The sequence below is a fragment of the Ranitomeya variabilis genome, chromosome 4 (assembly GCF_051348905.1).
Source record: "Ranitomeya variabilis isolate aRanVar5 chromosome 4, aRanVar5.hap1, whole genome shotgun sequence".
NCBI classification, from domain to species: domain Eukaryota; kingdom Metazoa; phylum Chordata; class Amphibia; order Anura; family Dendrobatidae; genus Ranitomeya; species Ranitomeya variabilis.
The window spans coordinates 739327635-739354524 of record NC_135235.1 but is presented as its reverse complement, the minus strand read 5'-3'; the positions used below and the strand labels follow the sequence as shown (position 1 = coordinate 739354524).

Below are 26890 nucleotides of genomic sequence, written 5' to 3'. Positions count from 1 at the left end.
GGAATGTAAACCGCTGCGTTTCCGCGCAGTTTTTTCTGCAGCATGTGCACAGCGTTTTTTGTTTCCCATAGGTTTACATTGAACTATAAACTCAAGGGAAACTGCTGTGGACCCGCAGCTGCGGAAACGCTGCGGATCCTCAGCGTTTTCCGCAGCGTGTGAACATAGCCTTAGAATTAGGCTATGTGCACACGGTGCGGATTTGGCTGCGGATCCGCAGCGGATTGGCTGCTGTGGATTCGTAGCAGTTTTCTAACAGGTTTACAGTTCCATGTAATCCTATGGAAAACCAAATCCGCTGTGCCCATGGTGCGGAAAATACCACGCGGAAACGCTGCGTTGTATTTTCCGCAGCATGTCACTTCTTTTTGCGGATTCCGCAGCGTTTTACACCTGTTCCTCAATAGGAATCCGCATGTGAAATCCGCACAAAAACCACTGGAAATCCGTGGTAAATCCGCAGGTAAAATTCAGTGCCTTTTACCTGCGGATTTTTCAAAAATGGTGCGGAAAAATCTCACACGAATCCACAACGTGGGCACATAGCCTTAGGGTTAGGGTTGGAATTAGGGCTAGGGTTGGAAATAGGTTTAAGATTAGGCTTGTGGTTAGGGTTATGGGTGTGTTGGGGCTAGGGTTGGGATTAGGGTTAGAGATGGGATTAGGGTTAGGGGTGTGTTGGGGTTAGGGTTGTGGCTAGAGTAGGGATTAGGGTTAGGGGTGTGTTGGGGTTAGTGTTGGAGTTAGAATTGAGAGGTTTCCACTGTTTAGGCACATCAGGGGTCTCCAAACGCAACATGGTGCCACCATTGATTCCAGCCAATCTTGCGTTCAAAAAGTCAAAATGGTGCTCCCTCCCTTCCGAGCCCCAACGTGCGCCCAAACAGTGGTTTACCCCCACATATGGAGTACCAGCATACTCGGGACAAACTGGGCAACAATTATTGGGGTCCAATTTCATCTGTTACCCTTGCGAAAATAAAAAATTGCTTGCTAAATCATCATTTTTGAGGAAATAAAAATGATTTTTTATTTTCATGGCTCTGCGTTGTAAACTTCTGTGAAGCACTTGGGGGTTCAAAGTGCTCACCACATATCTAGACAAGTTCCTTTGGGGGTCTAGTTTCCAAAATAGGGTCACTTGTGAGGGGTTTCTACTGTTAAGGCACATCAGGGGCTCTGCAAATGCAACGTGACGCCCGTGGACCATTCCATCAAAGTCTGCATTTCAAAACGTCACTACTTCCCTTCCGAGCCCCGGCGTGTGCCCAAATAGTGGTTTACCCCTACGTATGGGGTACCAGCATACTCTGGACAAACTGGGCAACAACTATTGGGGTCCAATTTCTCCTTTTATCCTTGTGAAAATAAAAAATTGCTTGCTAAAACATTATTTTTGAGGAAAGAAATATGATTTTTTATTTTCACAGCTCTGCGTTGTAAACTTCTGTGAAGCACTTGGGGGTTCAAAGTGCTCACCACACATCTAGATAAGTTCCTTTGGGGGTCTAGTTTCCAAAATAGGGTCAATTGTGGGGGGTTTCTAGGCACATCAGGGGCTCTGCAAACGCAACGTGACGCCCGCAGAGCATTCCATCAAAGTCTGCATTTCAAAATGTCACTACTTCACTTCCGAGCCCCGGCATGTGCCCAAACAGTGGTTTACCCCCACATATGGGGTATCAGCGTACTCAGGATATACGGGACAACAACTTTTGGGGTCACATTTCTCCTGTTACCCTTGGGAAAATAAAAAATTCCGGGCTAAAAAATCATTTTTGAGGAAAGAAACATTATTTTTTATTTTCACGGCTCTGCGTTATAAACTAAATATTTTCACGGCTCTGCGTTATAAACTTCTGTGAAGCACCTGAGGGCTTAAAGTGCTCACTATGCATCTAGATAAGTTCCTTGGGGGGTCTAGTTTCCAGAATGGGGTCAATTGTGGGGGAGCTCCAATGTTTAGGCACACAGGGGCTCTCCAAACGCGACATGGTGTCCGCTAATGATTGGAGCTAATTTTCCATTCAAAAAGTCAAATGGTGCGCCTTGCCTTCCGAACCTTGCCGTGCGCCCAAACAGTGGTTTACCCCCACATATGAGATATCGGCGTACTCAGGAGAAATTGCCCAACAAATTTTAGGATCCATTTTATCCTGTTGCCCATGTGAAAATGAAAATATTAAGGCTAAAAAAATTTTTGTGAAAAAAAAAGCACTTTTTCATTTTTACGGATCAATTTGTGAAGCACCTGGGGGTTTAAAGTGCTCACTATGCATCTAGATAAGTTCCTTGGGGGGGTCTAGTTTCCAATGTTTAGGCACACGGGGGCTCTCCAAACGTGACATGGTGTCCGCTAAAGATTGGAGCCAAATTTTCATTCAAAAAGTCAAATGGCGCTTATTCCCTTCCGAGCCCTGCCATGCGCCCAAACAGTGGTTTACCCCCACATATGAGGTATCAGCGTACTCAGGACAAATTGGACAACAACTTTCATGGTCCAGTTTTTTCTTTTACCCTAGGGAAAATAAAAAAATTGTTGCTAAAAGATCATTTTTGTGACTAAAAACTTAAATGTTCATTTTTTCCTTCCATGTTGCTTCTGCTGCTGTGAAACACCTGAAGGGTTAACAAACTTCTTGAATGTGGTTTTCAGCACCTTGAGGGGTGTAGTTTTTAGAATGGTGTCACTTTTGGGTATTTTCAGCCATATAGAACCCTCAAACTGACTTCAAATGTGAGGTGGTCCCTAAAAAAAATGGTTTTGTAAATTTTGTTGTAAAAATGAGAAATCACTGGTCAAATTTTAACCCTTATAACTTCCTAGCAAAAAAAAATGTTGTTTCCAAAATTGTGCTGATGTAAAGTAGACATGTGGGAAATGTTATTTATTAACTATTTTGTGTCACATAACTCTGATTTAACAGAATGAAAATTCAAAATGTGAAAATTGCGAAATTTTCAACATTTTCGCTGAATTTCCGCTTTTTTCACAAATAAACGCAGAAATTATCGACCTAAATTTACCACTATCATGAAGCCCAATATGTCACGAAAAAACAATCTCAGAATCGCTAGGATCCGTTGAAGCGTTCCTGAGTTATTACCTCAGAAAGGGACACTGGTCAGAATTGCAAAAAATGGCCAGGTCATTAAGGTCAAAATAGACTGGGTCATGAAGGGGTTAAAATATATGAAAAAAATAAAAAAAAATCTAAAAGCTTAAATCACCTCCCTTTCGCCCCATTCAAAATAAAAAAAATCAAACCTACACATATTTGGTATCGCCGAGTTCAGAATCGCCCGATCTATCAATAAAAAAGGATTAAACTGATCGCTAAACGGTGTAGCGAGAAAAAAAAATTGAAATGCCAGAATTACGTTTTTTTGGTCACAGCGACATTGCAATTACAATGCAATAACGGGCAATCAAAAGAACGTATCTGTACCAAAATGGTATCATTAAAAACGGCACCTCGGGACGCAAAAAAATTAGCCTTCACACAACCCAAGATTACGAAAAATGTAGACGCTCCGGGTATTGGAAAATTGCGCAATTTTTTGTTAGCAAAGTTTGGAATTTTAACACTTAAGATAAAAAAGAACCTAGACATGTTTGGTGTCTATGAACTCGTAATGACCTGAAGAATCATAGTGGCAGGTCAGTTTTAGCATTTAGTGAACCTAGAAAAAAAGCCAAACAAAAAACAAGCGTGGGATTGCACTTTTAGGCTACTTTCAGACATAGCGCATTTTTGAGCGCTATTTTGCGGGCGCTTTTCAAAAATGCGCAATGTCATTTTCGTCTGCCGGCAAAGTGAATGAGAAATTCACTTTGCCGTTCAGACACACCGCAAAAAAACGCGGCGCTTTTGTCTGCAAACACGCCGGCGTAAAAAGAATTGACATGTCAATTCTTTACGCAGCGGCGTGTCTGCGTATCCCCATAGGGCCCCATATTAACGTGCACACACAGCGCCTTTGTCCTGGGTGTCGGCGTCTTTGTACGGAGGGGTTGACACCCAGGACCGGACGTGACGTCGGACAGGAAGAGGGAAGCCCCCGCCCCCCAGTGAAGCAGCATGGATAAATGAATGAGCATAAACGTGGGGCTGCTGATCGAGACGGTAAGTATCCCCCGTGTGTGCCCCCCCTGTGCGTGTGTCCCCCCACTGTGTGTGTGCCGTGTGCGCCCTGTGTGTGTGCCGTGTCCCCCCCGCCCCCCCCGTGTGTATGTATGGGTATGTGCTAGGTCTGCTGCGGGGGGGTGGGGTGGTCTTTGGTGTGTGTGTGTGTGTGTGTGTCTCTGTGTGCAGGCATTGTCCGATGGGACTACAAGTCCCATCGGGCTCTGCCTGCTACAGTGACAGTCAGTGACACAGTAGCCAATGATGGGACAGTAGTAGTCCCATCATCCGGCTAATGTGTTGAATGTAAAAAAAAACAAAAAAAAACAAAAAAACACACATATACAGTACATACACACATACAGAACATGCGCCGACATGCGCCACGCAACGGCATGCGCCATGCGACGACATGCGCCACGCGACGGCATGCGCCATGCGACTGCATGCGCCATGCGACGGCGTACGACGCCATGCGACGGCATGCGCCACGCGACTGCATGCGCCATGCGACGGCGTACGACGACATGCGCCACGCGACGGCATGCGCCATGCGACGACATGCGCCACGCGACGGCATGCGCCATGCGACGACATGCGCCACGCGACGGCATGCGCCACGCGACGGCGTACGACGACATGCGCCACGCGACGGCATGCGCTATGCGACTGCATGCGCCATGCGACGGCGTACGACGACATGCGCCATGCGGCGCCATGCGATGGCATGCGACGACATGCGCATACATACATACAGACATACAGTACATACATACAGACATACAGTACATATAACATAGATTACATACTCACCATCACTTGTCACTTTGATCCCCGAAGCCAGTGTCATAAAAAATATTAAAATAATAAACAACCAATATACTCCCTGATCCGCAGAAATCCAATTAAAACGAGTGTCCCACGACGATCTCCCGTGGAGAACAGGAGCATCTGCTGATGCGACCACTCTCCAGGGGCTCCAGGAAGACAATGAGGGGAGGAAGGTATCCTTCCACAATGTATTCCCCACAATGTATTCCTACGCCCCTGTGAGAAAATAGTCCCTAGTTTCACTTTATGGCATGCTGTATGAGAAAGTTCCCACGCAGCTTTTTGCCATAAAGTGAGACCAGTGAACTATAGTAACCTCAGTGATGCACTGCAGGAGCCATTGTCCTTAAATACGTGGCACTTACATACGTGGCACTTACATACGTGGCACTTACATACGTGGCACGTGGCACTTACATACGTGGCACGTGGCACTTACATACGTGGCACTTACATACGTGGCACTTACATACGTGGCACTTACATACGTGGCACTTACATACGTGGCACTTACATACGTGGCACTTAAATACGTGGCACGTGGCACTTACATACGTGGCACTTACATACGTGGCACTTACATACGTGGCACTTACATACGTGGCACTTACATACATGGCACGTGGCACTTACATACGTGGCACTTACATACGTGGCACGTGGCACTTAAATACGTGGCACGTGGCACTTAAATACGTGGCACGTGGCACTTAAATACGTGGCACGTGGCACTTAAATACGTGGCACTTACATACGTGGCACGTGGCACTTAAATACGTGGCACTTAAATACGTGGCACTTAAATACGTGGCACGTGGCACTGAAATACGTGGCACGTGGCACTTAAATACGTAAAATATATTAAAATAATTTTATAAAATTGTGAAAGCGGGGAATACCCCATCCTGCATGGAAACCCCCGTTCTTTAAAAAAAAAAAAAAAAAATTCAGTGAATTGTGAAAGAAGGGAATCCACCTCCTGCATGGATACCCCCTTTTCTGAATATTTTTTTTTTTCGTATTCATTACACAGTGAAAGCGGGGAATCCACAGTCTTGCAGGGAAGGCCCATTTGTTTGTTTTTTTTGGTGTTTTTTTTTGTAATAAAAAGGCGTAAGCGTAGAATCCCTATTTATTTCCAATTTGGTTTTTAAACCTAGCAAAATATTTATTAAAAAAAACGCTCTTCACTGGATTTTCTGTCCCGTGTGTGTCCCCTGTGCGTGTGTGTCCCGTATGCGTGTGAAGGTAATAACAAGCAGTTGGGGTTGTCATTCCTCAGCAGCCTGTGTTACTTTTTCTGCCTCTATCAAGTTTGTCAAATTTTGTGTGTATAACTAATAGTAGTTAATGTTTTACCTTTTTTAGGTTCAAAACTTCCCATGTCTTTGGGATAAGGGGTGCCGGGAGTTTTCCAACAAATATACAAAAACTGCTTCCTGGCACAAGGTCTGTGTCACCCTCTATCCCCTGTACGAGTCATACACAAAGGAGCGGCAAAAAGAAACTTGTAAATATTTTCCATTTTGGAGGAATATTTTTGAATTTCTTGTCTGTATGTAGTTGAATAGTATATTAATAGGTTCAATTTTTCACTTTTTAGTTTCAGCCTTGAGAACCCGCTGGAGGTCGGTGAGGGACAGATTTACACGGTCACGGTCAGAAGCACCAAGTGGCTCTGCGGCACCTGCTTCTCAAGGGCGTTTTGAACAGGAACTCCAATTTTTAAACGGCAGTCTACATTACCGACCGTAAGTATCAGTAACGTCTTTAATTTTGAATAGAAAATAAAATGTATTAAAACTATTGTTTTGATGTTTCTCTTTACAGAACCATAGGCAATGTCCAGCCGATGACCGAAATCCCGGCCACAGCAACAACTCCAGTGTATGAACATGCTTCACAGCCTGCTACCAGCTCTCTTCCAAATGAGCCAAGGCCTGACCCTTCTACCCAAAATGATGATCTGCCCCTCTCCGAGACTAGTTCATTGGCATCGCCACCACCGCCACCAACACCACCTCCACCTCCAGCCTCAACACAGAGGAAGAGGAAAAGAGGCTCTTCAAAGGAGGATGAGGAGACGGCTGCCTTGGCAAGGGCAATTTCTCTAATTGATCGCCAACCTGAAGAGGATCAATTCTCAGCATATGGAACCACTCTAGCTTCCAGAATGCGTACTATGTCCCCCGAGGTCCAGGACTCCTGCATGACGTATCTTTCAATGGCGGTGACATGTTTTAAGAAGTATCCGCATATAAATCCAACCTTTGAAGAAATGGTTTGTTCACTAAACCACATCTGGCATCCACCGACGCCGACTCCTCTTGCACCTGCAGCAGCATTCAATAAACCTCTGCCATCTGCTCCAAGTGCTGCTGCAGGTGCACCAACATCCAGAGTAGTAGCCCAGTCTGAAGAACACCATCCAGACTGGAGCTACTACTCATATTCACAAAGCCTATATGAGGACCAGTAGGCATAATGTTGCTTTTCATGTTTAAAACGCCATGATGTCCAAGTCCACTCCTCAGTTTCCGCCAAGAGGGCATGTTTCCAGCTCTGATTAGTGTTGCGCAAGTGCCGAATGACTCACCGTCAGTGGTGACGGGGAAAGGGCCTTGCGCAATACTAATGAAAGCTGGAAGCATGCCCTCCTGGCGGCAATTAATGAGTGGACTTGGACATCCACAGGTTTATAATCCCATTTTGGGGATGTTTACAGTGTTTACGTGTGGAATTTTGTTAATAACAAAAAAAAAACAACAAATCATTCTATTCTCAATTTTATTAGAAAAGTTTTTCAATTTTGACAGTTACTACAAATAAATATTTGAACTTTTAACTATGATGTAGTCTGCTTCTTTGATTTGTCGACCATGGCCAAAAATACACATTACATAACACCCACTTGCCATGAATAGAGGACACCCCCTAGAAATCAGATATACTACGAGGGGAACTGCTGAATAGAAGGCACTCTATATCTATGGTAGAAGAACTCACAGGAGTGTCAGGAATAACGTACAGCAAACAATGTGGAGTACCGGAAAACTCCAGTGTTAACTCCAGTGTGTATTGTATTCTGAGTCATAAAGACAGGAAATGACCTCAATGACTTTTTTTTTTCACTTTTTTTTTTTTTTCAAACAAACTTTAATTTCAGTACACAATGCTGAAAAAAACACAGCTGCAAAAAACGCAGCAAAAAACGCAGCAAAAAACGCAGTGTGTGAAAGCAGCTGCGTTTTTTGCCTGCGTAAAAAAACGCAGGTAAAGCAGCAGCAAAATACGCGCGCGTAAAAATACGCAGCAAATATGCTGTGTGTGAAAGTAGCCTTATTGCAATGTCACCGCACTTGGAATTTATTTCCCGTTTTCGATTACAAGACATGCTAAAACCAATGATGTCTTTCAAAAGTATAACTTGTACCGCAAAAAATAAGCCCTCAAATGGCCATATTGACGGAAAAATAAAAAAGTTATGGCTCTGGGAAAGAGTGGAGTGAAAAACGAAAACTCAAAACTGCAAAAAGCTGGGGTCATGAAGGGGTTAAATCCATTCCAGTGGGAAAGAGCCCAGGCCCTGATGGGTACAATCCAAAATTTTATAAGGTATTTAGCGAGCAGTTTGTCCCTTTCTGTGTCCGAGGGATCCCCATTGGTGCCTCAGTCCCTGGAGACCCACATCAGCTTTTTACCAAAACCAGGGAAGGATCCATTGTTAATTTCCAATTATTTATATGCCCATCTCTTTGATTAATGTGGACATCAAAATATTTTCGAAGGCCCTGGCAAATAGGATGGCACCTCTGTAACCCGGCGTTATTCATACATATCAGGTAGGGTTTGACAAAGGCCGGGAGGCCAGAGATAATACATATAAAACTCTTCTCATGATGGTTCGGGCGAGGTCCAGATCGTTCCCGCTGTGTTTGCTGGAGCTTCATGTCGGCTTCCTTGCATCAATTGGGCCTGGGAACCAAATTTATCGAGAAGATTCTCTCTCTATATAGGAGCCCTTCAGCTAGGGTTACGGTTAATGGGTTCCTGTCCTCCCCTATCCACATCAATAACGGTACACGGCAGGGGTGTTCTCTGTCCCCTCTCTTGTATGTATTGATAATGGAACATCTGGCAATAGCCACTAGAGAGAACCACAGAATTCACGGTATTCCAGTTGGGGTAGGTCAATGTAAATCGACCTTATATGCAGATGACCTTCTCATGTTTATATCACTCGCATTTCCTTCCCCTCCATAGTCAAAGAACTGGAGACATTTGGCCAGCTTAGTAATTTTAAAGTGAATTATTCTAAACTGGAGGCTCTTAATATAACTTTATCTAGAGATGAAGTTCAAAATCTTACAGATAATTTTCCCTTTAAATGGCAGGAAACAGCATTAAGCTACTTGGGGGTAACTGTCTCTGCAGATCATACTAAACCATATTCTTTAAACTTTTTGGATAAGACTTTGAAAGACATACGTATAGCTATGATATGCGGAAATTCTCATGGTTCGGCCGATATGGATAAATGCGATAAAAATGGATGTACTGCCTGTATATTTTCCAGAAAGTTCCTCTAATTCCACCTTCTTCTTTCTTTTCCAGAACCAATCAGCCATCTTGGGATTCGTGGGAGGGGGGGGGGGGGGGGTAGACCCCGAATTGGTATGGATACTTTATATAGGCATAAAGGCTCAGGGGGCCGGTGTTCCAAATTTCAAATGGTATCACAAAGCAGTGCTGTTGACACGCATGCTAGACTGGCAGTATCACAGTTCGGACAAACAATGGGTGGGAATACATCAAGATAGCTCTAAAATTCCACTCCATAACCTCCCCTGGATCAGCCCTAAAAGTAGAGGTCAATTCAGTTCTGTAGTTGACCTTCTTAAAGATACACTTAGAGGATCGGATCTGGAGACCGGCAGAGGCTGTCTCTCCTTAGGCAGTGGACCGCTTACACCTCTCTTCGTTAATCCGGAGTTTCCCCCCGGGGTGGAGAGGGATTGTTTTCTTGCGTGGGAGAGAAGGGACAATACTAGATGCTTTCATGTCCTCAAGGGTTCGGCCATGCCCGCTTTCGAATCAGTGCAGCCGTTAGAGGGCGGGGGCCCTTCTGATTGGTTGGAATACCCCCAACTAAAATACTTCCTCTCGTCTCCAGAAGGCGCTTAATCAAGCCATTAGCGGCCATTCGGTGACCAACTCCCCCCAGGTGGCTTTATTATTTATCCTCCCGGGCTCGTTTCGGTTCCAGAAAAAGGGGCTCCTAAGATTCTGCTTAACTAATGCGCGCACTGTGATCCCGAGACATTGGAAATCCTCCCAATATGTCTGAATGGGTTAAGGAGATGACCAGCCTTCAAAGTATGGTGGAATTGTCCACTGAGGTTAATGGTTCAATGGAGAAATATCTGCAGGTTTGGAGTTCTTGGATTTTCAATCGCTCTTTTCTGAGCCATAAGGAAGATAGATTGAACAATACGAGTTAGATGGACGTCATTATAGGGGTGCAAGTTGCCCCCTTTTATATCAGACTTCATGGACCCCCCCTCTTTTCTTTCTCTCATCTCTGCCCCCCCCTTATTCCTCTTCTTCGTCTCATTCTTTCCTTTCGTGTTCATAAGATTATTATTTGGAGTGACCTAGCTTCTCTTGTTTGGGTCGCTCTCTATCAGCGGATAATTCATATGCATCGCCAAAGGTCATACAGTCTCCCTGGATAGGGCATTCCTACATCGGCCATGGATTTATTCTTTTCAGATTTTGTTGGACTTGATTGAAAATTTATTTCGTTCTGAAAGTTCTATTATTTCGGGACTTGTTGGCTACAGGTCTTGATATACAGTTGTAAATGAGATTTCTTTTTGTACTCAGTAATCGTTATGTTGATGATTCCCTTGTTACTTGATTGTTCTGAAATTCTTTTCAATAAAACCCAGATGAGACAAAAATTCAAGTCAACATCTAGACAACAGTCTATTCCCCCAGCTTACTGAAAATAGATGTCTCGTTAATTAAAATAAAATGCTGTGTAGTCACACACATTTTGTAATTTTTAAACATGTTAAACTTTTGTTTTATTTATTTTTTTTAAATGAACCATTTTGGGCACCTGAACATATATGTACACCGCAGGGATGGCACAGGTGCGGCTACAACAAAAACCCTGGCAGTTTAACCACTTGCTGCTGTCAAAAGCAAACATGGCATCTAAGATGTGTGAGAGTTTGGCTGAATTCCCCTCCGCCCCCAAGTACTCGATAGTAGGGGCGGCCTAGTTACTACGGTACTTACATGCCTAGTAATGGTGTCTGGACCTGCAATGTATGAAGGTCTATTAGGCCAGGCCAGAGGCAGCATCCAATAAGTTACCTTTTAATGCCCCCATAAAGATTCGACTAAAGTTGCATGAAATCACTGATTTGGGGGCCTCATGACAGATGATGTCAGGGCAGAGAAGGATCTGGCATCCTGAATTTCAGAGGATAATCCGTTTGTTCTTCCTGTAGATAATCCTCCGCTAGAGGAGTCTGGAGGCGACTCTCTCATACAGACCCCAGGAAAGCTGGAATATTTGTGTGTATGGGGGAGTCGGGAGAGATGGCCGTCTGCCAAATGACCGTTCAGCCAACACTTATCTCGTGTATGGGGCCGTTAGTATTAAGGTACCGTCTCACAAAACGATTTACCAACGATCACGACCAGCGATACGACCTGGCCGTGATCGTTGGTAAGTCGTTGTGTGGTCGCTGGAGAGCTGTCACACAGACAGCTCTCCAGCGACCAACGATGCCGAGGTCCCCGGGTAACCAGGGTAAACATCGGGTTACTAAGCGCAGGGCCGCGCTTAGTAACCCGATGTTTACCCTGGTTACCAAAAAAAAAAACCAGTACATACACACATTCCGGTGTCCGTCAGGTCCCTTGCCGTCTGCTTCCCGCACTGACTGACTGCCGGCCGTAAAGTGAAAGCAGAGCACAGCGGTGACGTCACCGCTGTGCTCTGCTTTCACTTTACGGCCGGCAGTCAGTCAGTGCGGGAAGCAGACGGCAAGGGACCTGACGGACACCGGAATGTGAGTATGTACTGTTTGTTTTTTTTACATTTACGATGGTAACCAGGGTAAACATCGGGTTACTAAGCGCGGCCCTGCGCTTAGTAACCCGATGTTTACCCTGGTTACCAGTGAAGACATCGCTGAATCCGTGTCACACACACCGATTCAGCGATGTCTGCGGGACCTCAACGATCAAAAAAAGGTCCAGGCCATTCCGACACGACCAGCGATCTCGCAGCAGGGGCCGGGTCGCTGGAAAGTGTCAAACATAGCAAGATCGTTACTGAGGTCGCTGTTGCGTCACAAAACTTGTGACTCAGCAGCGATCTCGCTAGCGACCTCGCTTAGTGTGACGGGGGCTTTACACTGACAGCAGTGATGATAGACGGCACTACAGTAGTTCAGGGCATCACCGGAGCCATCAGAGGCTCGTATGTTGTATGATCGCACTAATTGGAGGGGTTTAAAAAAGTTTAAAAGGTTTAAAAGGAATCACGGTTATAGCGACACAATTGAGAAAACAGTCACTGTACAATGTTAGTTAAGTCTCGTCCATAACATTATTATACTCTATTATCCTATACACAGTGGAGTGGATAGAAATTATAGGTCCCACAGCAATAGATGGAATTGGACCCTCCAACATCACAAGGAAAATAATACTATGTATATATATTTATATTTGGCGGAGTTATATATCTCAACTCTGCAGACCACATGCTGCCGTTGTACTTGGCTGGTCCAGACCAGAAGGTATGGAGATGAATTAGGGAGACCAAAGTCTAAAAATAAATTTTTCTCCACTTAAAAACTTGATGAGAAGTATATACATCAGATAGGAGGAACAACACTCTATAGAATGCTTCTTCTGCATTATGCAGAGTCAGGAACTTTCCAGTTACATGTGGCGGTACATAACTTTTGTTACAAGCTACAACAGTCCAGCAAACATTCATGGGAAGGCCCATCATCTCCTGTGGGGACCATACTGGTAGAGATATGTCACTACGGCCTGTCAGAGCTACTCTCAGCTCCGAGTTGATCTGTGAGGACCTCACTGGCTTAGGTGCATTGGTACAACTCCACACTCGTACTCTCAAAGTCCATTCCATGAGGTCCACACAATCCTTGCTGTGGTACTGCATCTTCAGCTCTCCGTAGGATAACTCATGCCTCAGTTTGGCGACACTGTAGCTTCTTCTCTAGTATAGACAATTGTTTGCTGTTCGCAAAGATAAGAAATACTTATTCCCCTTTCATTAGGCCTCCTGCCTCCTCTCTTCCAGGTCAATGTTCCAGTACTTTTTAAGTAGGCCTATCAGCCTGAGCTAAGGACCTCGCCCTGCTCTTTGTCTCAGCTATGCTTTCTGCCTGATATCCAGATTCCCACTGCCATTATATATTTGCTTTCCTTAAGAACGTACTATCTGATGTCTCCCTCCTGGCAGAAAACACCATATCAATTCAAGTCTGTAACCAGTTAGACCACAGGTCTGTATTTCTCACTTATCGCTATTTGACGCATCACGTTGAAATTGTTCTCCTGTGTGCAGGGCCGTATTTGCCACTAGGCACTCGAGGGCACGTGCCTAGGGCGGCGACATTGCGGGGGGCGGCACCTGAGCAAGTTTTTTTTTTTTTTTTTTTAAAGTCCCAGGTCAAACGCGACCGACCGCCCCGCCCCCCGCGTCCCACCCTCCTTTAAGACGATACTCACCCTGCTCCAGCGATGCCTGGTCTCAGCGTCTGTAGCGCGTCCTGAGTGAGCGGTCACGTGGTACCGCTGATTAAGCTCATGAATATGCGCATATTCATGATCTTTAATTAGCGATACCACGTGACCGCTCACTCAGGAAGATGGCGCTGCGGCGGGACAGAGCCAGAGGGATGTCGGCGCGGCCGCGCGGTGTGTGGGACAGCTGACAAGTGAGTATGGGCCCCCCCTTCTAATACTCACCTCTCCTGGTTCCTGCAGCAGCTGCAGCGTCTTCACCGCTCTCTGACTCTGCGACGTCTCAGGGCAGAGGGTGCGATGACGTCATCACTGCGCGCTCAGCCTCTCTGTCCTGAGCGTTGCAGAGCCGGAGAGTCGCTGAGTGCACCAGACCTGCGCTGGGAACGGGAGAGGTGAGGATTTTACTTTTTATTTTTTCTTTATGTCTGACAGACCCTGGGGCAGATTGCTGGACACACTGGGGCAATGCTGGACACACTGGGGGCAATATGCTGGACACACTGGGGGCATTGCTGGACACACTGGGGGCAGAATGCTGGACACACTGGGGCAGAATGCTGGACACACTGGGGCAGAATGCTGGACACACTGGGGCAGAATGCTGGACACACTGGGGCAGAATGCTGGACACACTGGGGCAGAATGCTGGACACACTGGGGCAGAATGCTGGACACACTGGGGCAGAATGCTGGACACACTGGGGCAGAATGCTGGACACACTGGGGCAGAATGCTGGACACACTGGGGCAGAATGCTGGACACACTGGGGCAGAATGCTGGACACACTGGGGCAGAATGCTGGACACACTGGGGCAGAATGCTGGACACACTGGGGCAGAATGCTGGACACACTGGGGCAGAATGCTGGACACACTGGGGCAGAATGCTGGACACACTGGGGCAGAATGCTGGACACACTGGGGCAGAATGCTGGACACACTGGGGCAGAATGCTGGACACACTGGGGCAGAATGCTGGACACACTGGGGCAGAATGCTGGACACACTGGGGCAGAATGCTGGACACACTGGGGCAGAATGCTGGACACACTGGGGCAGAATGCTGGACACTGGGGCAGAATGCTGGACACACTGGGGCAGAATGCTGGACACACTGGGGCAGAATGCTGGACACACTGGGGCAGAATGCTGGACACACTGGGGCAGAATGCTGGACACACTGGGGCAGAATGCTGGACACACTGGGGCAGAATGCTGGACACACTGGGGCAGAATGCTGGACACACTGGGGCAGAATGCTGGACACACTGGGGCAGAATGCTGGACACACTGGGGCAGAATGCTGGACACACTGGGGCAGAATGCTGGACACACTGGGGGCAGAATGCTGGACACTGGGGCAGATTGCTGTACACACTGGGGCAATATGCTGGACACACGGGGGCAATATGCTGGACACACGGGGGCAATATGCTGGACACACTGGGGCAGATTGCTGGACACACTGGGGCAGATTGCTGGACACACTGGGGCAGATTGCTGGACACACTGGGGCAGATTGCTGGACACACTGGGGGCAATGCTGCACACTGGGGCAATGCTAGACACGGGCAGATTGCTGGACACACTGGGGCAATGCTGGACACTGGGGCAGATTGCTGTACACACTGGGGCAGATTGCTGGACACACTGGGGGCAATATGCTGGACACACTGGGGCAGATTGCTGAACACACTAGGGGTAATATGCTGGACACACTGGGGCAGATTGCTGAACACACTGGGGGGTAATATGCTGGACACACTGGGGCAGATTGCTGGACACACTGGGGGCAGTGCTGGACAAACTGGGGGCAGTGCTGGACACACTGGGGCAGATTGCTGGACACACTGAGGGTAATATGCTGGACACACTATTGGAGATTGCCGGACACAATCTCCGGGGGCAATACTGGACACACTGGGGCAATATGCTGGACACACTGGGGCAGATTGCTGGACACACTGGGGCAGATTGCTGGACACACTGGGGGTAATATGCTTGACATACTGGGGCAGGTTGCTGGACACACTGGGGGCAGGACTGGAGGCATGGACAGAATGTAGATACGGGGCATGATTGGAGACACGGGGCAGAATGAAAGACATGGTGCAGGATGGATATGATAGAGACAGATGGGGCAGGATGGGGAGATCATATGGGGTAGAATGGATACTCATGAGGGCAGGATGCGAGAACATATGGCTGGAGCCAGGAATGAGATAAACGGGGCCAAGATGGGGAATATTATTACCATAGGGGCTAATTAAGGGATATTATTACTGCAGTGATGTATTTATTTTATTTTTTGAGTATACTGTTTTAAATGGGGGGGAGGCGTCCTGTTACTGTGTAGAGTGACACTATATCGCCTTTTTTTCTTCATGTGGTGTAATGTAGAAGTTGTGAAAAATTAAGTAATGTGTTCTGCAAGCAGAGCTTGAGATAACTGTTATTTCCTGCAGAAAGGAGTCCTGGCTGGAAGAAATGATGGCGGTCTGTGCTGGATGAAAGATGAAGGACTTCACCTAGAGACGTCACTGGTGAGTATGGAGTATCATGTGTGGGCAATGGCCATTATACAGTATGGAGCATCATGTGTGGCCATTATACAGTATGGAGCATCATGTGTGGCCATTATACAGAATGGAGCATCATGTGTGGCCATTATACAGTATGGAGCATCATGTGTGGCCATTATACAGTATGTGGAGCCCTGCGTAGCCATTATACAGTATGGAGCACTGCGTAGCCATATTTTTTGGGGGTTTTAATTATTGTATATGAAACAGTGTGATCAGAAGTGCTAAATGGCTGTGGTTGGGACTTGGATATGGGTGTGATTAGTTGTGAAATGGGCGGGGTCAGAGGCGTGGCCTAAAATTTGCCGCGGCGCACTACGTGCGCCGCAACCTTTAGACCTTTTTCCCTGCTTCAAAAGTTGGGAGGTATGGTACCGCAGTTCCCAGATCACAGCAAGTGCTGCAAATCCCATAGGGAATGAACGAAACCAAACACAGTGTTGCCGTAAGTGATCCATTACACAGCAGATGCAGAAAAACTGCCCGATCTGCTGCAAAAGGCGATTTCCACAACAGCGATTCTCCCCAAAAGTCTATGCAGATAGTGTCATACTCACCAATGGGGGAGGCAGCACTAAAAGTGCCTAGGGCAGCAGAAACTCTAAATACGGCCCTGCCTGTGTGCCCATGTAGCTCAGAATGGGGGCTCTCACACAGTATGGTGACCTCCACAGCCCCTGAAACATTATGATGGACCCCACATCCACTCACACAGTATTATGGCCAGAACAGCCTACTACACAAAATGAGGGCCCTCACTTAGTATGGAGGACCTTACAGTCCACCACAAACCCCCAATCAGTATAATAGCCCCTAGTAGCCACCCACTCAGTATGAGACCCCCCACAGCCCTACACTTAATATGATGCCCTCACAATTCCTGATATTTAAAAAAAAAAGCACACGCTACACACCCAACCCTGTTCCTGAGGTGCGCTGCTCCGGTCTGTGCAGTGTGAGTACTGAGGCTCCATACTACAGGTGTGATGTAGTGACGTCAATGTGCCTGCAGTGCATGGAGTCTTAGATTCACAGGTGAAGGCTGATTGGTGGATCAGGAGCTTTTGACTCCATCAGTCACTATTCTATTCAACAGTATCACCATCATGGGAAAGAGGAAATCGCTGAAATTGTGGTGATGGGGAAGGAGAATGTGCCGTTGGCTTGTTGTGGATGTATATAAACAGATGTAAATGATACAGCCACTACCTTACCCTATCCCATACCTAAACAAAGCTGATGGATGGCACCAGAGGATGGCAGCCTAAGGAATGACAACGGCGCCCCCGCTCAATGGTGACTGCCTTTCAGAAACCCTAGGGAACCCTGATATACATAGCAAAAAAATTCACTGATACGTTAAATAGGACCAGATATGTTTCAAGGTATATATTATATACAGGAAAAGATATGGTGCTCATCAGAGAATGGTTCAATAATAATCCCTGATGTGTTCTCCCAACAACTTCATCGGGAGGCTTGATATACTGTAAGGATGATAATTCATATTGTTCAGCATAGTGTGCCTAATAGCCAGGTGTCCATGTTTAAATATCCCACTTCATCCAAAACGCTCCCCAGACTAGGAGACCTATTCCTAGAGGTGAATTGTCATAGGATATACAGAATGGAGTCTGTCTGCAATAATATACTGCGCTGCTTCTCGGGCGCTACAGGGCAGATAATGTGCATCCCCTAGTGTGCATGTCCGAAGTGACGTGCTTTATACTGAAACGTCAGATAAACTGATTGCCACCACGCCACTCGTCCCCGACTGCACATACCCGTAGTTATGAGTTCCACGCCAGAGAACATCTAGGATCATTGTCTGCAATTGCGCATGCTCGGATATGTGCATTCCAAACCGGAGCGTATCATGATCTCCTGTCTGCGACTGCACATGCCCAGAAGCATGCGCTCCATGCCGGAGCACATAATGGATTTGGATTGCATTCCACAAATATAGAAAAGTCCTGTCTCTGAGATCAAAGTCATGGAAGTCTAAAAACAAGTAAAATCTAAGATGGCAGGTTCATGTGGCTGTAAAAAAGACCTGAGGTGTTACAGAATAATCCCTCTGGAAAATGTTTTATCAGTGGAGGAACTCGAGAAAGATTTACATGGTCTCATCCAATTACATGTACAACATATAAAGAAAACGCAGATTCTTCTATCGAGCCAAGTCCCCTTGGGTGAAGGTTTCTACAGAAGCCATGCACTAAATGGTCCCTAATTGACCGACTCTTTCTGAAAGTTATTGTAGGAGTAGATCCCACTGCACCCCTCAGGTCCGGGTCGGCCACAAGTATATGACAGTGTTTTCTGAGGATATTAAAGATACCATCACTCTGTCGTAAGTTCATACTACTTGTGTTATACCATCTTTTACTTGGTCTCTTGGTTAGGTTTGGAGGAGTATCTGTCTCTCCTGCTTTCCTGAAAACCTTCAAGCGGAATCCAAAATGAACTGTGGGTACCCTTTTCCTTGAATCTGGTGTTCCCATCTATTGCCTGTATATTAGAATCTGTGACATTAGAACAATTTCTTCTCAATCATAAAAATTGGCTCTTGAGTATTCCATTTTTTTTTTTTTTTAGAAGAATGGGGTGGTGGCTTTCACACCCCAATAATTTATGGTAGATGAGGGTTCCTAGGGTCCCATCCCATTCTTTCTTGATTAGTGCATTCAGAAAAGACAACTGGCTATAATTAATCTCCGATATAAATCCAAGGCCCACTCTATTGATGTGGAATTCCCTGACAAATTCAAGAAATTGTTCACTCGTCCTTGACAGATGATAAAAATGTCATTAATATATCTATACCATACCTCAATATATGGATGCCAACACTTATGATCATCATTGAATATTGTGGTTTCCTCCCACCTGCCCAGGAATAGGTTAGCATGGGTTAGCTCCCCATCGCAGTACCCCTGAGCTGGTGGAAATATTTCCTGTCAAAATGAAAGAAGTTTATGAGTAAAAGTCCATTTTAGAAGATCTTCCGTGAAGTCATTGTGTTTGCTACACTCCACTAATCTTGATTTCAAGAAATGTTGTACTTCTCTGAAACCATCCTCATATTACTGCAGAAAACCTTGGTATCTAGTAAGGCCTGCATACATGATCGAGGGTATACCTGTATCGGAGAAGGTAAAAGTTAAAACTATGTTCCAGAGGGATTATTCCAACTATAAAACCTCACGATTTATTCCAACTCCAAGACCACAGGGAACATTATACTGTATGTGGGGGGATGGTGGTACCGTGAAAACATCATACTGTGTGTAGGGGGGTGGCTGTACTGTGGGAACATTATACTGTGTGGGGGGATAACAGTGCTGTGGGAACATTATACTGTGTGTGGGGGGGGGGGGATAAAGGTACTGTGGGAACACTATACTATGTGGGGGGATGACGGCACCTTCCTCAACAGGGCAGACAAAGTACGCCTGCTCCAGAGCTGCGGCAGGAAGACAAGAAGAGGACGTCATCGTATGAAGATAGGAGGCGCCGGACCCAGACTGCAACGCCCATCGGACCCAGACCGCAGGGGGAAAGCCCCTGGGTGAGTATAATATTACCTGTTTTTCTTACCTTTCAGGTTAGATCGGGGGCTTATCTACCTCATTACAGAATGCTGTAGATAAGCCCCTGATGCCGGAGGCCTTAGCTCATATACGATTTTTGGGTTGACAGATTCCCTTTAATATGTTGTTTTAGGTTTCCTCAGTCCAGGATTACTGAATTTTATTAGGGGAGAATGTGGCACCCCAGGAGTCCGGTTGCCACAGTGGCAATGCCTCCCTCAAAGGGGTGATGTCATGCCTGGAAGCAAGACGGGATCCCCTTAACAGGTAACACTGGCATACGACATCTTCCTGACTCCAGGCTAGAAGGGGGAGCTATAAACCCAGTTTCAGCGGAACTTCCCTGATAAGTTCTGGTCTGGAGGCAGAGTTAGTCAGTGAGTGTGAGACAGTGAAGGAGGAGGAAGCAAGTGAGGAGAAACTAGGGATAGGAGCTACGACTGAGATCACCCCAGGACTGAGCGCAACAGGCCAGACACTGGAGTCCGTAGTTGTGTGGGAACTGCATGCCCCGCAACTATATCCGGAGAACAGGAGACTGCAGGTCTCCTGTCCATATTTGACACCCGAAGGCACAGGAGCAAACTAGAGAGCCAGGAATCACCATGAGAGAGTGACATCAGAAAAAAGGGTTCAAGCTGCCTGCCATGCGGGTAGTGTTCTACCAAAAGGACAGACAGAGAGGAACTTGAAGAAAGCTTAAGGCAACAAGAACCTAAACAACAGCGCAGTAGGGAGGCTTCCAACCCCACCTGGCTAGGGGGATTCTGAACTGCTTCCAGGCTGCCCGGATTTCCAATACCACCTGTACCTGTGCTCCGGACTGCACCTACAATTAAAGGCAAAGAAACTACAGTCCCTGTGTCCTCCAATTTATCTGCTGCGTCATTTGCCCTGTACCACAACCAACATCATCACCCATGCTATATCTGCCCTGGGGTTAGCTCTACCTGTGGAGAGCTATAACAACTCCGCTGCATTACCACCTGCCCAAGAGGATCTGAACTTCAGCGTCGGCTAACATCTCTTATTTGCTGAATACCACAGGTGGTGTCACGAACAATAACTTTTATAAACTTTATTTCCCCTTTTTCATCATCACTTCTCCTTTTATTGGACGCCCAGGGCCAAGGACCTGGTCACTGCAGCCGTGACACGTCTCCTTTAAGATACCGAGTGCCCCACGGCCCTGGTGGGCGCTGCACCAGAACCTACCTCCACCCGCAGAGCCGCACTCCACATAGAGAATAATGGAGCCTCCAGCACCGACCTCCACCTGCAGAGCCGCACTCCACATAGAGAATAATGGAGCCTCCAGCACCGACCTCCACCCGCAGAGCCGCACTCCACATAGAGAATAATGGAGCCTCCAGCACCGACCTCCACCCGCAGAGCCGCACTCCACATAGAGAATAATGGAGCCTCCAGCACTGACCTCCACATAGAGAATGGAGCCTCCAGCACCGACCTCCACCCGCAGAGCTGCACTCCACATAGAGAATAATGGAGCCTCCAGCACCGACCTCCACCCGCAGAGCCGCACTCCACATAGAGAATAATGGAGCCTCCAGCACCGACCTCCACCTGCAGAGCCGCACTCCTCATAGAGAATAATGGAGCCTCCAGCACCGACCTCCACCCGCAGAGCCGCACTCCACATAGAGAATAATGGGGCCTCCAGCACCGACCTCCAACCGCAGAGCCGCACTCCACATAGAGAATAATGGAGCCTCCAGCACCGACCTCCACCCGCAGAGCCGCACTCCACATAGAGAATAATGGAGCCTCCAGCACCGACCTCCACCCGCAGAGCCGCACTCCACATAGAGAATAATGGAGCCTCCAGCACCGACCTCCACCCGCAGAGCCGCACTCCACATAGAGAATAATGGAGCCTCCAGCACCGACCTCCACCCGCAGAGCCGCACTCCACATAGAGAATAATGGAGCCTCCAGCACCGACCTCCACCCGCAGAGCCGCACTCCACATAGAGAATAATGGAGCCTCCAGCACCGACCTCCACCCGCAGAGCCGCACTCCACATAGAGAATAATGGAGCCTCCAGCACCTACCTCCACTCAGAGCCGAACGCCCTCCATATATATGGCTGTTCTGCGTGCACAGGACCTGTGATGAGGTCACAGGAGGGGAGGAGTCAGGGGTCACATGATCAGGGGCCTCAGTGTATGCACGACTCTGCTGTGCTGGTTGTCATGGTGCTGGATGAGGGAACAGGTGGCGCCTGTGCTCTTTTCCCCTGCTTGGTGCAGGTGCAGTGAGCGCTGCCAGTCTTTCCTCATATGCAGCCCAGCTGACTGCGCCTGCGCGGCCGCCCTGCCTGTGAATCCCAGCCCTGCTATGTGAATAAATCATAAGTCACTGCGGGGCTGGGAATCACAGGCAGGGCGGCCACGCAGGCGCAGTCAGCTGGACTGCATATGAGGAAAGACGGGCAGCGCTCACTGCGCCTGCATCAGGCAGGGAAAAAGAGCACAGGTGCCGGCTTTTTGAAAACAGCGGTGAGGAGGAGGCGGTGCCCGGCGCCAAGAAGATGTGAGTGACAGCTGTGTGCTGTCTGAAGCAGGGGGGAAACGCCGGCCTCCTTGACTGAAGACCAGGTATTTGGGACAAATTGTAAAACAGATTATTTCTCTAGTTACAGCACCCAGAACTAAAAGAGCCACCTTGTCAGAATGCAGCATTACTGCTGCACAAGGTGGCTCTTTTAGTTTGAAACGACTGGAGGGGGGGGTGACAGGTTCCCTTTAAGCTGCAAAAAAAGAAAAAACCCATCTGAGAAATTGCTACAATATTAGGAGTGGCAAAAGAAAGAAAGAAAGCACTGGTGAACTCATCAATGCAAAAAGACCTGGGCGCCCACGGAAGACAACAGTGGTGGAGGATAGAAGAATAATCTCCATGGTGAAGAGAAACCCCTTCACAACAGCCAACCAAGTGACCAACACTCTCCAGGAGGTCGGCGTATCAATATCCAAATCTACCATAAAGAGAAGACTGCATGAAAGTAAATACAGAGGGTTCACTGCACGGTGCAAGCCACTCATAAGTGTCAAGAATCAAAAGGCTAGACTGAACTTTGCTAAAAAAAACATCTAAAAAAGCCAGCACAGTTCTGGAAGAACATTCTTTGGACAGATGAAACCAAGATCAACCTCTACCAGAATGATGGAAAGAGAAAAGTATGGTGAAGGCGTGGTACAGCTCATGATCCAAAGCATACCACACCATCTGTAAAACACGGCGGAGGCAGTGTGATGGCTGGGGCATGCATGGCTGCCAGTGGCACTGGGTCACTAGTGTTTATTGATGATGTGACACAGGACAGAAGCAGCAGAATGAATTCTGAGGTATTCAGAGCCATACTGTGTGCTCAGATCCAGCCAAATGCAGCCAAACTGATTGGTCGTCGTTTCATACTACAGATGGACAATGACCCAAAACATAAAGCCAAAGCAACCCAGGAGTTTATTAAATCAAAGAAGTGGAATATTCTTGAATGGCCAAGTCAGTCGCCTGATCTCAACCCAATTGAGCAGCATTTCACTTGTTAAAGACTAAACTTCAGACAGAAAGGCCCACAAACAAACAGCAACTGAAAACCACCGCAGTGAAGGCCTGGCAGAGCATCAAAAAGGAGGAAACACAGCGTCTGGTGATGTCCATGAGTTCAAGACTTCAGGCAGTCATTGCCAACAAAGGGTTTTCAACCAAGTACTAGAAATGAACATTTTATTTACAATTATTTAATCTGTCCTATTACTTTTGGTCCCTTTAAAAACAGAGTGGCACATGTTAAGGAGCTGAAACTCCTAAACCCTTCATCCAATTTTAATGTGGATACCCTCAAATGAAAGCTGAAAGTCAGAACTTCAACTGCATCTGAATTGTTTTGTTTAAAATTCATTGTGGTAATGTCTATAACCAAAATTAGAAAAATGTTGTCTGTCCGAATATATATGGACGTAACTGTATATAATGTGTATATATAGCAGTCACAGTATCACCTGTATAACGTATATAGACTGCTGTGTATAGCCGCAGTATCATCTGTATAATGTACTGTATGTGTACAGCTGCAGTATCACCCATATAATATATATACAGCAGTCACAGTATCACCTACATTCATGGCCAAAAGTATTCACACCCCTGCAATTCTGTCAGATAATACTCAGTTTCTTCCTGAAAATGATTGCAAACACAAATTCTTTGGTATTATTATCTTCATTTGTCTTAAATGAAAAAACACAAAAGAGAATGAAGCAAAAATTGATCATTTCACACAAAACTCAAAAAATGGGCCAGACAAATGTATTGGCACCCTCAGCCTAATACTTGGTTGCACAACCTTTAAGGTACCTTCACACTAAGCGACGCTGCAGCGATACAGACAACGATGCCGATCGCTGCAGCGTCGCTGTTTGGTCGCTGGAGAGCTGTCACACAGACCGCTCTCCAGCGACCAACGATGCCGAGGTCCCCGGGTAACCAGGGTAAACATCGGGTTGCTAAGCGCAGGGCCGCGCTTAGTATCCCGATGTTTACCCTGGTTACCAGTGTAAAATGTTAAAAAACAAACAGTACATACTCACATTCGCGTCTCCCGGCGTCCGCTTCCCTGCACTGACTGAGTGCCGGCCCTAACAGCAGAGCGGTGACGTCACCGCTGTGCTGTACTTTTACTTTACGGCCGGCGCTCAGTCAGTGCAGGAAGCGGACAGCGAGGGACGTGTGACAGACATCAGAAGATGAGTATGTACTGTTTGTTTTTACTTTTACGATGGTAACCAGGGTAAACATCGGGTTACTAAGCGCGGCCCTGCGCTTAGTAACCCGATATTTACCCTGGTTACCATTGTAAAACATCGCTGGCATCGTTGCTTTTGCTGTCAAACACAACGATACACGGCGATCTGACGACCAAATAAAGTTCTGAACTTTCAGCAACGACCAGCGATATCACAGCAGGATCCTGATCGCTGCTGGGTGTCAAACTCAACGATATCGCTATCCAGGATGCTGCAACGTCACGGATCGCTAGCGATATCGTTTAGTGTGAAGGTACCTTTAGCCAAAATAACTGCGACCAACCGCTTCCGGTAACCACCAATGAGTTTCTTACAATGCTCTGCTGGAATTTTAGACCACTCTTCTTTGGCAAACTGCTCCAGGACCATGATATTTGAAGGGTGCCTTCTCCAACATGCCATTTTTAGATCTCTCCACAGGTGTTCTATGGGATTCAGGTCTGGACTCATTGCTGGCCACCTTAGAAGTCTCCAGTGCTTTCTCTCAAACCATTTTCTAGTGTTTTTTGAAGTGTGTTTTGGGTCATTGTCCTGCTGGAAAACCCATGACCTCTGAGGGAGAAACAACTTTCTCACACTGGACCCTACATTATGCTGCAAAATTTGTTGGTAGTCTTCAGATTTCATAATGCCATGCACACGGTCAAGCAGTCCAGTGGCAGAGGCAGCAAAGCAACCCCAAAACATCAGGGAACCTCCGCCATGTTTGACTGTAGGGACCGTGTTCTTTTCTTTGAATGCCTCTTTTTTTCTCCTGTAAACTCAATGTTGATGCCTTTACCCAAAAAGCTCTAATTTTGTCTCATCTGACCAGAGAACATTCTTCCAAATCATTTTAGGCTTTTTCAGGTAAGTTTTGGCAAACTGCAGCCTGGCTTTTTTATGTCTTGGGGTAAGAAGTGGGGTCTTCCTGGGTCTCCTACCATACAGTCCCTTTTCATTCAGACGCCGACGGATAGTACGGGTTGACACTGTTGTACCCTCGGACTGCAGGGCAGCTTGAACTTGTTTGGATGTTAGTCGAGGTTCTTTATCCAACATCCGCACATTCTTGCGTTGAAATCTCTTGTCAATTTTTCTTTTCCGTCCACATCTAGGGAGGTTAGCCACAGTGCCATAGGCTTTAAACTTCTTGATGACACTGCGCACGGTAGACACAGGAACATTCAGGTCTTTGGAGATGACTTGTAGCCTTGAGATTGCTCATGCTTCCTCACAATTTGGTTTCTCAAGTCCTCAGTTTTTTGGTCTTCTTTCTTTTCTCCATGCTCAATGTGGTACACACAAGGACACAGGACAGAGGTTGAGTCAACTTTAATCCATGTCAACTAGCTGCAAGTGTGATTTAGTTATTGCCAACACCTGTTAGGTGCCACAGGTAAGTTACAGGGGCTGTTAATTACACAAATTAGAGAAGCATCACATGATTTTTCGAACAGTGCCAATACTTTTGTCCACCCTCTTTTTTATGTTTGGTGTGGAATTATATCCAATTTGGCTTTAGGACAATTCTTTTTGTGTTTTTTTCATTTACGACAAATTAAATGAAGATAATAATACCAAAGAATTTGTGTTTGCAATCATTTTCAGGAAGAAACTGAGAATTATCTGACAGAATTGCAGGGGTGTGAATACTTTTGGCCATGACTGTATATAATGTATATAGACTGCTGTGAACAGCCACAGTATCACCTATATCATTCATGTATATACAGCAGTCACAGTATCACCTGTATAATGTACATAGACTGCTGTGTACAGCCGCAGTATCACCTACATCATGTATATATAGCAGTCACAGTAACAACTGTATAATGTATAGACTGCTGTGTACAGCCGCAGTATCACCTATATAATGTATAGATAGCAGTCACAGTATGACCTGTATAACGTATAGACTGCTGTAAATAGCCACAGTATCACCTGTATAATGTATAGACTGCTGGGTACAGCCGCAGTATCGCCTATATAATGTATATACAAGTCACAGTATGACCTGTATAATGTGCAGTGAATAGCCACAATATCACCTATATGATGTATATACAACAGTCACAGTATGACCTGTATAATGTATACAGACTGCTGTGTGCAGCCACAGTATCACCTATATAATTCTCTC

At 46.5% G+C, this 26890-nt stretch overlaps 3 protein-coding genes across 9 annotated transcripts in view; 1 reads left to right on the top strand and 2 right to left on the bottom strand.

Moving 5' to 3' along the window:
• Positions 1-21320, bottom strand: part of LOC143768031 (oocyte zinc finger protein XlCOF8.4-like) — a 408467-nt gene extending 387147 nt beyond the window's left edge. The window contains exon 1 of the mRNA XM_077256682.1: positions 21154-21320. The gene's annotated coding sequence lies outside the window, so the exon portion shown is untranslated. The remainder of the gene's footprint in view (positions 1-21153) is intronic.
• The window catches only part of LOC143767994 (uncharacterized), a 688384-nt gene that overhangs the window by 212573 nt on the left and 448921 nt on the right, over positions 1-26890 (top strand). The window lies entirely within an intron of this gene.
• Positions 1-26890, bottom strand: part of LOC143767998 (uncharacterized) — a 152845-nt gene that overhangs the window by 26270 nt on the left and 99685 nt on the right. Inside the window, exon 1 of one of the 6 annotated variants that reach the window (XM_077256616.1) lies at positions 21264-21360. The exons of the other annotated variants lie outside the window; for them this stretch is intronic. Within the exon in view, the coding sequence (XP_077112731.1) occupies positions 21264-21290 (27 nt within the window). The 5' untranslated portion in view covers positions 21291-21360. Of the gene's footprint in view, positions 1-21263; positions 21361-26890 lie in introns of those variants that run through there. 6 annotated transcript variants of the gene reach the window in all.